Raw genomic sequence first — 11,208 nt, 5'->3', positions numbered from 1 at the left:
TGTAAGCCAACACGTGTCCAGCAAGTTTTCCCAAGAGCAAGAACCCCCTCACACAGCAAGAAAACCTAGATGACTTTGTGTAACAGTAGCAGCTGTTGAACCTTGCTGCTGTAGTATGAGCACACTAACTGCAGAGATTGTGCTTTTTTATCTAAATCCTGTGAAGGAGCCCTCCATCTTTATTTGTTCCTCTAGTCCCCATAATTGAGCTAGGGTAACTAATTGTAGATTTTGTGAATTTGCACAATTTGTACTGTGTAAAGTCTGAAGAGTTTTATCTTTATCATACTTGAGCTCCTCTTCAGTCACTTGTTCATATTTATAAAAACATTAAACAAAACTCTTCAGGGAAAATCGATTGTATCTCAGTCTTAATTCTGTAACTTCTTAAATTGTGACAGAAGTAGATTAGGTTATCCAGCAGGGAAGCAGAAATGGTACCAGGTTTACTGATCCACAGACCACTGCAGTTCATAAAACACCAGTTGGTGGGCTGTGAAATAATTACAAAGGAAATCTATATATGTATGCTTTACAACTGCAAGCAGATAGAAAAGTGGGAAGGAAATAGGCTCTGCTTTGAATGCTTATTTCTATTTTTAATTGGCTATAAATGAAAGCCGTTGTGACAGCACTGCACAATACTATGTGGACTCTTTTTTCCAGTAAGATTACAGGGTCTTTGACTTTTTAAAAGAGAGAGAATTTAGCAGCTCAAATACTGCACACTGAAAGAAATAACAGTAGGAAATAGCCTAGCCTTGTTCTTTCTAGGTTGTAATTTATTCATGCTTAATTTTTCAGCCATTCCAAAGAGCTGATATTGGTATGTCAGCCCATTTGTGATGAAAAAAGTTGAATATGTTTCACATTCGGGAGTTACTGCCATTCTAGACTTTTGTTCTTCGTGTCACGCAGTGGAAGGAACATACCTTACCCCCAAGAATGAATTTTCTGTCTGAGATAAAGTGCCTTGATAGCCACTGGAGTTACCCTAATTTAAAATAATAATGTAATGAGTAAGTAACCATGCCACATGGGGCAGATAAGGACGCCCATGCTGCTCCTGTCAGTTGCTTTCCACCTCAGACCAGAAATTCATAAAAGAGATTAAAAATCATGTAATTTTTCTTTGATTAAGAAAGGACTTGCAATATCTGGCTTTCTTGCTTATTTGCAGAGCACCCTGCCATCCCGGAATGCCGTTCCAGGAATGGAGGGCAAGGGCTGCTTCTTGTGCAATCATTGATCTGGTCTTGGCAAGTGCCTGTTTGGCAGTAGAAAGCGCTGAAATGCCCAGTTGCTATCTCTGGGATTGTATTCATGATAGCACTAGCTAAAGTTAGGCTAACTTCGGCGGGGGGGGGAGTTACCTTGTGTGATAACAACCACAATGCAAAGCTCTTCAGCGGTATGTATTACTACATAGGGTAGCTAAGTCCCCTCTGTGTTACTACCTCCAGCAGCACATCAGTTTAAAATACCCATTTAATATGGTTAGAGCCTTTCATTTGTCACCCTGACACAGGAGAGAGATGACCCTTGAGGTTGTATTAAATTAACCTCCACAATTAATGACTGCTTGTTGCTATTTCTGCTAAGTTTAATGCCTATAATGTGCCTTGTGCTGGTCTTCTGAATATTATTCCAGCTGTAAAAGCAGATGGTAAATTTGTAGATTCTCTTCAATGACCGTCAATGTATAATTAAAATATAAGAGAACTTTCAACCAGTTGCTCTTGTGTGTTCTTCCTAGACCATAAATTGCTTTTTAGTGTTTGCACCGGAAGTGGAACTGAAAATTCTCTGTTCTTACTTCTGGAATTAACCTTGTTATACGTCAGTAAGGATTTTCTGTTGTTATGTTTTGGTCAAAAATGCAAAATGGTTTGCTTGTATGGGGGATTTTTTTTGTTCTTATTTTGGGAGACTTTTTTCTTTGTTTTTCTAAGAAAGAAGATAATTTGAATAAATACTCACCAAGAGAGTGGAAAAATGTCTGGGAAACCATTAGCAGCCCTCTTTAATGATGTGACCCACTGTAGCAATTGCTGACTTGGCTGCCATGTCTGTAAAACGAGAACGCTTACTGTTTGGTTCTAAAGTACTTTGAGCTCCATGAGAAGAAAAGTCTTCTAGAAATTTTGTTTGGTTGATATATGAAGATACTGGTTGAGCTTTTCACACTTTCCACATGTGACAGTCACCTAATAAATAAGTGGCTGACATAAGAATGGAGGTCTGTTGGGTCTCGCACAGTAGGCTTAATTTATGCCTCATGTCCTCCTCATTCCCCTTAGCCAATGCCCTTTGTAGATCAGTGTTGCAGCCTTTCTCTCTCTTCCTGCTACTGCTTCATGGCTGCATGTGCCAAATACAGATGGCTGGCCTGACTGAAGACCCAAGGGCCATTGGAACTTGAGCTATGGGAAAACACACCCTACAGCGGCAAGCAGCCGCTTTCTGACTGGGACCAGGTCCCCAGGGATATCATAGAATCATAGAATGGTTTGTGTTGGAAGGGACCTTTAAAGATCATCTCATCCACTCTGCCTCTGCCTTGGCCACCCTGTTCCCTGTCCCTTGGGCAGGGACATCTTTCACTAGGTCAGGTTGCTCAAAGCCCCATCCATCCTGACCTTGAACACTTTCAATGATAAGGTGTCTACAACTTCTCTGGGCAACCTGTTCCAGTGTCTCACCACCCTCATCGTAAAGAATTCTTCCTTAAATCCAATCTAAATCTACCCTCTTTCAGTTTAAAACCATTTCCCCTTGTCCTGTCACTACAGGCCTTGATAAAAAGTCTTCGTCTTTCTTATAAGCCCCCTTTAAGTATTGAAAAGCTGCTATAAGGTCTCCCTGAAGCCATCTCCTCTCCAGGCTGAACAACCTCAATTCTTTCAGCCTTTCTTCATAGGAGAGGTGTTTCAGCCCTCTGATCATTTTTCATGGCCCTCCTCTGGACCCACTCTAACAGGTCCATGTCTTTCTTGGGCTGGGGGCCCCAGAGCTGGATGTTTCCCCTGGGTAAGTTTTGACAGCTGGCTCAGGTGTATGCCCATCTTGTCAGCCTGTGCAAAAAGACTTGGGCATGGGGAAAGAAGAAATGTGAGAGGGGTGCACACTTACCCCTGTGCAACTAATGCATTTGTTGGAAATGGAAGGTAAAATACCAATGGGTGTAATAGCTGCAAGTAAGTTCCAACTGTCAGAGCAGTGAGGTTACGGCACAAGCCTTCCCACAGGAACAGTGGGAGCAAAATTTAGCCCAGCTCTAGCTACTGTTAACGTGGAATTTGATCAACTTATGAAAGGGGCCTCTATGACATGGTTGCCTGCAAAAATAGGGGACTCAGTGACCCAGGAGCTGCCATCCACGTCTCTTAGGCTCAGGTCAGACTGACCCTCCATTACCAAATCTCAGTAACAGGTCCAGAGTCCTCCACAGCTTCTTGCCTGTCCCACTGAGCTGGATGTGCTTGCAAAAGAGCAAATGGGGAAACAAAGCAGGACCTTTGACCCCTTTCTATTGCTATATTAGCTCTGCGTAAATGCCGGTGTCTCAGATGAGCATCTACCTCAGCTTCGGCCTGAGAAAGAGAGAGAAAGCAGGACAGGTAAGAGCTGAACTCTGTTCTGGGTGGTATGGACTTTGTGACTGGTGTACCTAGGACATAGAGAAGTGAGTGGAGGTGGTCTTCTATTTTGCCCCATTTCTTACTGCAAGCCGAAGTGTGAGCCCTTCTCATGCTCCATAGCCAGGAACATTGCTGAAATGCAGGAGGGTGGGAGTGCTTGAGGTGACCTGGATTGAAGCTGAGTGATGGATGCTCCATAAGACACTCACAGGAGGGTCAAGCCCATGGTAGGGATTGTAGAGTTTCAGCGTTGAAAGATACATAACCTTTCCCCAGCTGCCTTCACCCCAGGGACTACAGGCTCTAAAGTGGGTAAGATGTCCTCTTTATGCTCTTGGGAAGCAAATGTATACCTTTTGTCCACAGAGGGAGAAACTGGCTCTAGGATTAAAAATCAAGGAAGGGTGGTAACGGAGCAACTGCTGCTGGTCAGCAAATGTCTAGTGAATGGAGTGGTAGCTTTGGGAGGCAATCTGTGCACAGAAGGAAATAAAAATGGATGGAAACTTCCTTACTGTGGGATAAGAAGGAGCATTGACTTGTAGCTACCTGGCACAGGATTTAGCAAAGCATTCACACATAACGCTCGCAGCCTTTTTTGCCATTGCAATTCCTAACACTGCAATGTTTTCTCCATGTTGCTTTGAGTGATGCAGCCCTCTAATTCAGGGCATAAATCAATTTTAACTTCTAAACACCTTTTTAAGCACAGTGTATTTGAAAAGCTTGTTTAAATATAATGTCATCTTTTCAATATACCAAGTACCAAATTTTCAAGACTTCCTCCAATTCTAACTTTTTAAATAGACAAAATAAAGGAGTTTGGATGAAGCTAAAGTTTGCACTTACTCCCTTTTGAGAACTTATTCTGCCTGGGCTACTATCTGCTTCATTAATCCCAGTGTGGGAAAGACAAGAGAACCTAGTTGGGTAGTTGGGTCTTTCCTCAGCTAGAACAAGACAAAATACTCAGATCACCAGATCACTAAGATGATCATTGTATGTGATGCACTCACTAGCACAATATTCTTTAGAGCAATTTATCAAAAAAAATCAAACAAAAAAAAATCCCACATTATGAATTTTTCAGTTGTACTTATGTGTGGAGGAAACCTATTTTGACCTCTGCCAGTTTTAGTGGTTTGCTCATGTGCTGAAACAAGGAATTCTAGCTCTCATATAAAAGAAGTAGCTTTAACTGTCACATATTTCTTGGAGCTCTGAAAGCTATCATTCATTGTGGATATTTGTGATTATACAACTAAAAGGACACCTTCGTTTTTATAGTACCATATTTTCCTCACTTCTTCAGAGGAAATGCGCCATGATCTTTCCTGTTCTCTTCTTCATTTATTGGTTAGGTTTGTTGCAAAAATCTGGTGTTTAACTGACATGTTTTATTTCTCTGAAAACAAACAAAACATTGCATGCTGATTCCAGCAGGTCTCTTGGTGTAGAGAGCAGAACTGGTACTGCAAACCATGCTGCAATCCAGGGCATTGGTGATAGCTCTGATTCTGCTCCTTAGCACCACTCTCCCTGGTAAGTCTGAAAAGCTTTTCTGTCTGTCTGAGACAAGGCTCAGCTCTACAGATTCTCACTTGCCTTAGAGAAGTCTAATCCATCCATAAAGTAGGACTGAAGCCCAATAACACAGTTCAAGACCATGAATATATAGTGTTTGGCAGTGTGAAACAAGTCGGTAGAGGCCTCGCATGAAAATTGTACCTGGTGCAAATACTCTGCCATGTAAGGCCTATGACCTAGATGCCCAAAAATGAGTGATGAGGTGCTGCCAGATGCTGCTAGAGTGAATTCTGGGGGAGGCTTTGAATCTCAGAATTTCAGGTGTCTTCCCACTGTGCCTGGGGGAAGATATCAGAGACACAATGACTGGAGAACCCTCATGGTTTTTTGCCTCCTCTTTCTCAGAAGTGCACTCGAAGTCCGTCTTTGAGAAAGACCGTCGTGACTGGTTGGTCATCCCTGATGCAATTGCAGCTTACATCTATGAAACTGTGAACAAGATGTCCCCTAAAGTCGGTCAGTTCTTGGTGGATGCTGCCCAGATTCCAGTAGTTGTTGTGACCAGGTATGGAAAGATCCTCTGCACTAACGCTGCAATAGCCATGGGTGAAAAGGGAGAGGGAGGAGTGGGACAAAACCAGATTAGCCAAGCATCTATATGGGGAAACCCAATGGGAAATGAATCAGCAACCAAAGCCTGATGTGACTACAATGGGAGCAGGGTGCTGGAAGGTGGGGTGGGTTTCACGTGAAAGTGCAAGCTCTTCCCAGGGATGCACACTGACCACGACAATGCTCGTGGGGATAGCAGGTACTGCTCTTTATACCTGGGTGGTGAGGCAGGGGGCCATTGGCTGGTTGGGGATCAGCCCCCCTGGAAGGGTGCTGCGGTGCTGTCTGTGAGGGGCTGAGTACTGAAGGTGCCAGGAAACACTGCTGTCACTCAATGCAAATCACAGAATTGGCTCTAGCTGTGAATACATATTCCTCAAAGATGGAGAACGAGTTTCCTCCCAAAAGGAAAAGCATGATGACCCTAGAGGTACAGTTTCATGTAAGTCATGGCAGACAGACGCTGCCTATTTCTGTCTTCTGAGGAAAGCCCCTCTAGGACTGCTGAGGAGCTTTGCACTCTCAGTGACAGGCAGCATGATAACTACAGCAGACGGAGATTACCCTCACATATTTGTGTATCTTGCCACATACACTGTCTTCTCCTGCAGGAACTTCCTCATCAGAGAAACAACTAAACTCAGTATACTGGCTGAACAGCTGATGGAAAAAATAAAGAACCTGTGGTACACAAGAGTCCTAGGCTACTAGCCAGATGAAGACAAGTCAGCGTTTCCTGATGTGAGTTGGTAACACCCTGCAGTGCCCTTTCCCCCTGCCCCTATTACGGACCAAGATCAGTCAATAAGACAGAATCGATGCTCCTCTGACTGCCATTAGAGGGAACTCAGCTTCAAAGACCAAAGGATGGAAAGCATCTGCTGAAGTCTCCCTCCAGAAAAAACCCCGTGGCTGGGCATGGGGAAGGCAACGAGATTGTAGAGCTCTTCTGTAGCCAAATCCTGAAAATTAATTCCTCCTGAATGGCTTGGCCATTGCCCCCTCTAATAAAAAAATGTTGGTTGTTACACTTCCTTAAGTTTCCTGTCTGTATTGACTGTTACAAAATCACATCCACCTTGGCATCCCATTCTGCTGAGAACGTAGCTGTGATTCACAAGAAGTTGTTGCAGGCAATGCTAACAAACCCTGACCATTCAGGCATTTTTAGCTAAGCTCAGGTTCTTGGGTGGAGGGGGCACTACCTGATCGTCTTTCAGGGTAGTCACAATGTGGCAACCGTAACCTCACATCAGGAAAGACCATGAAATTTAAGTCCTACTGATTGTGCTCCTTGGTTAGGTAAGAAGCAAGCAGGTGCACCTGTATCAAGTGTCTGAAGATTTCAGATCATTTGGGAAAACAAGTGCCAGTAAATTGAACTGTCCATCAATCTGAGCAGGACTTTGAAAGTATGTTTCATCAGCCAACTAGTGAGGCTACTGAATAGCCTTTCCAAAGGGGAAAGAAGGGGAAAATTTCTCACTATCTTCAAGATGGAGGGTGACCAGTTTATGAGAGGGGCACCTATGCCCAGGACTGTTTATGAAGACCTGGCAGGTCCTTGTCAGCCCTGTGTAACTGCCTCATCTCAGCTGCCCACATTGGGTAAAGAAATCCATCTACTTTATCATTAAGCAAGCAGAAACAAGTAAGCAATTTGTCTGAAATCAGAATTGGAGACTGCGGCAGAGGCTAAAACAAAACCCTGCTAGCCTGAGATCTAGGAGTCACGTGCACATGGGCAGAGCTACTGCTTAGGAGGGAGAGCATCGCTACAACTGGCAAAAGGAGATTTGCCTAATAACTGCAAAGCAACGCTACTGTCTTTTAAGGTGCATCTCCATTTCCTTTCCCCTCATTGGGGTCTTAAACCTAAAACTTTGTTCTGCTTCAGCATTACCCTTAACTATTTGTCAGGGCTTGAGAGCACCAGTAATGGCCCTCACCTGGGACCCTCATCCACGCACCCTGCCTATGCACCCAGGAGCCACACCTAAGCTCAGGCTCTGGGCACCCAGGCCTGTGGCTGCTCCCTGCTGTCTTGGCTTACTGGTGGGTTTTCTTGCATGGATGCTGGACCTACATTGTAGGTAGCCTAATTCTATCCTTGGTGATGCTTCCTGGATGGACCTTGGACCTATGCTGTAGCCTTGCCTCCAGCTCTGCATCCTGCTGTCCCGAGTGGGCTCCCTGCTACGGCTGAAGGACCCTGTCACAGTTACTACCTCGCCTCTGCTTGGGTACAGTGGGACTGTGCCCTGGCTGGGGGCGTCACTACCTGTGCTGTGGTCTCTGCTGGCTCCTGGCTTGTCCTCCCTCCTGGAACATCCCTGACACTATTTCTAGATTATCAGGTAATCAACAATTGAGTAGGGGAAGCAGGAAAAGCGGAGAAGCCCAGGGAGGAATTGGGAGATGTCAGTGTTTGGCTCTTCCCATGGAAGTGTGCAAGAGAGCAAAGGGAGAGATGGGGGGTGACAGGGAGAAGCAATAGGGATTGAAGGAAGTAAAAGAATCAACAGCGATTGCTCTAAAAGCTGAATGTATTTCCTCAAGGCTATCCCTCCCCCCTGCTGGGTTTGACTGTGAAAATTAACTCAAACAGCTGACAAAAAGGCTAATTAACAGATGAAGGCTATATTTCATCCAGTATCTCTGTGCCATCCTCCACTAGCATTGGTGGGAGAACTGCCCTTCCAGGGGCAGTTCCAGGCCTTTATTTTAACCTGTTCTCCACATTTTACAGCAGTATTTGACCATCGCAGGAGAGCAGGCTTTGCCGTTGTTGAGCTTCAATACTCCTATTGTTTGGGCAGCATTAGGGGTGGGGGAAGAATGCCCTGAGCTAACAGTAAGGCTCTTTCTCCAACCTGAAGTGCTGGATACTGAAAATGTGTGTCTAGTTTCTTTTTCAGTGATCAGAAAGACTTACTGCCAGCAGTACTTGATTCTCCAATGCTTCCTATTGCCCCAGTCTGAATTTCATCTCCCAAGATCTTTGCTACTGAGAAGTTTGCTTCAGCACAAACCTGAACATGTCGTAGCTGTTGTCATGTTAGAGCGATTTGGCAGGCTGTCGATAATACAGGAGAAATGAGTCCCCTATGTTTTGGGATTGGTTATTTTGTTGTTTTGTTTTGGTTTTGTAATTATCAGTCGGATCAGCTATCAATATAAACTTGCACTTAATCATTTGTCTGGAATAAAAAATCTTATTTCACATTTTCTATGTCTTAGCAGCTGCTTGGTACCATGCACAATCAGAATGAAATCAGTGTCCCCCTGCAGAGCAGCAAGTTCTTCCATCTCCGGTTGCTTCACCACTTCTGCAGAGCTCTTTTGCAGATTTCTTTATTACTGCCTGTTTTGCTTAGACTGTCTGTGCTTCCCTGGTCACGCATGAATGTGGATATGCATATGTATTATGTAAATGCACCAATATTTAGAAGAAGGTTTAGAAAAGTGCTGTTTGGGCTGATAAGAGCGTTTACCAACATGAAAAAGCCAGAAACTTCAGCTCTTTCTGCTACAGAGATGATGTCCTACCTGCTCGTTTTATATGTGTCTGCTCAGTCTTTCTGTCTTTTTTCCCAAATGTAACCCCTGTAGGAGAAGCCCTGCAGCTTAAATTCCCTCTTGCCCCAGGGAAGTATTTGGCATTCTGAGTTTTCTCAGGCTAGAGCTTGTTCTTTTGGCACTTCGAAAGTATTTCTTTCTGAAAGAGTGGAAGACATGAATCATATGAAAGAGCCTGAATGTGCCCTTAAGAGTTTGGTGTCCTGGAAACTGTTCCTTCAGCCTTTTCAATCTATTTGTATGCACTGCCAAAAAGGGTAAGGAAAAGTTTGGAAAGTATAGTGGGCTCATATTGCGTGTTGAGCCTGTTGTGTGACTTCATCAATGCAACCCAGCGGCATTTCTGTATTGCACCACCAGACAGCTGGAGCAGTGCAGTACCTGGTATGAATTCCATGCTAAAGCTTAACAAAGTTTTGATATTTTGTTAAACGCACTCAATTATAACCCTTTTGTTCTTCTGCAATGTAACCTCCAGAAAATCCAAGCCAGCCACATGCTGAATAGCTGTTTGATATCTGACTGATTTTAGTATATGGGCAAAACTGAATCAGCCCATAGATCTCTGTATTTGTTTGTACTGAATCTCCTGATCATGTCGTTATCTATGCAGTTTTATGCTTTAAAAGAAGTAAACAGAAAACCTTCCAGATGGTTAATCTGCTGTGCAATCTACAGTATAGGGCAACTTACGAAGAGCAGAGTAGACAACCTCCCACTGCCACTTCTGACCCTGACGTTACTGATATCATCCTTTCGTGAGTTCCTTAAAGGCAGAAACTAGCAGCTGAGACAGCATTCAGGCTGGGATCAGGTAGGAAAAAAAAGCATTTTATCCCAAAAGGGATCCTGGGGCAAATTAATGGGACAGGTAATGTGGGGGCCATATGTTTTACTCTCAAAGTTAAAATATTTCACACCTACTCCCACTTTTCAGTGGGAATAAACAGCTTAATCTGTAATTTCTTTGTAAAATAGGGATGGAAGTCACTTCCCAAGTGATGTCTGTGAAAGTACACCAAGTGCTTCAAGATTCTTGGAGAGGCTTCATAAGTGAAGCATTCATTTCAGTGAGATTCATGTCACAGAAACTTTCTTTGTGAGTAATCATCATTCACTTAGCAGCTTTGGGAAAGCTTGTGGTGTAACTGGTTCAACTGAGTCCATTGAAACGAAATCTTAAGAAATGTCAGTTTTCTGTTGTTTCCGAGATGAATGAATAACACCTCATGTGTTCCTGATTTCTGCAAAAACACCCTTTCTCAAAAAGTATTTATCATGGTGAATACTTTACACCATTTTCAGTGGCTCAGAGTGTTGATGGCACAGAACTGTTCGGCTTTTACACTTCCTAGTTCCCCCCACCTCTTACTTAAACACTTGGAAAAATCACGAATTAGTGCTAACGAACGAACGCCTCGGGCTCTGCGCTGCTGTGAGCAGTGGCAGCCGTCCTTGTCGACAAACAACCCAAGTCCTTCGGCAGCAGAAACCCCAACACGAGGTGTTTTCTCCTTCCAAGGACAGATGAGGAGGACTGGAAAGTCATGTAAAATATTTGAAATTTATGGCTCGTAGTCACACTTGAAGAGCCATGTGCTGATTTCCTCTACACACACACCACGCACACACGTTCCCATCTAAAGGTATTGTATTTTCTGTCCTCTGGTGATGGCAGTGCACGGCTGTGCGGGCAGGGACAGAGAGGTGTGGCTGCCGCCGTGAGGGAGCGGACAAAGATGGTGCACGTCCGGCGAGGCGCGGAGCTGACACAGCCTTCTTTCAGATGGTTCTGCGCTTTCCACAGACTTTTGGCAAAGAAGCTTTTTCAAATTTTAAAAGTAAACAC

General features: G+C 44.0%; 1 protein-coding gene across 3 annotated transcripts; it reads left to right on the top strand.

Annotated features, from left to right (window-relative positions):
• The first annotated feature begins 3,601 nt into the window (after positions 1-3,601).
• Positions 3,602-6,814, top strand: LOC103921588 (apovitellenin-1). 3 transcript variants are annotated; one of them, XM_009329582.1, is made up of 4 exons: positions 3,602-3,620; positions 5,085-5,183; positions 5,574-5,733; positions 6,392-6,814. In XM_009329582.1, the coding sequence occupies exons 2-4, from the start codon at positions 5,123-5,125 to the stop codon at positions 6,489-6,491; spliced, it is 321 nt and encodes a 106-aa protein (XP_009327857.1). In that variant the 5' UTR covers positions 3,602-3,620; positions 5,085-5,122; the 3' UTR covers positions 6,492-6,814. The 3 variants fall into 3 exon arrangements, with proteins under 3 accessions (XP_009327857.1, XP_009327864.1, XP_009327871.1); XM_009329589.1 differs by having other exon boundaries at positions 3,606-3,620; positions 5,082-5,183; positions 6,392-6,652; XM_009329596.1 differs by lacking the exon at positions 3,602-3,620 and having other exon boundaries at positions 5,083-5,183; positions 6,392-6,521; positions 6,621-6,683.
• Positions 6,815-11,208: the final 4,394 nt, after the last annotated feature.

This window comes from Pygoscelis adeliae, unplaced genomic scaffold (genome assembly GCF_000699105.1).
Source record: "Pygoscelis adeliae isolate BGI_AS28 unplaced genomic scaffold, ASM69910v1 Scaffold120, whole genome shotgun sequence".
Classification (NCBI taxonomy): domain Eukaryota; kingdom Metazoa; phylum Chordata; class Aves; order Sphenisciformes; family Spheniscidae; genus Pygoscelis; species Pygoscelis adeliae.
The sequence above is the reverse complement of the archived record's forward strand: the minus strand, read 5'-3'. Positions and strand labels throughout refer to the sequence as shown.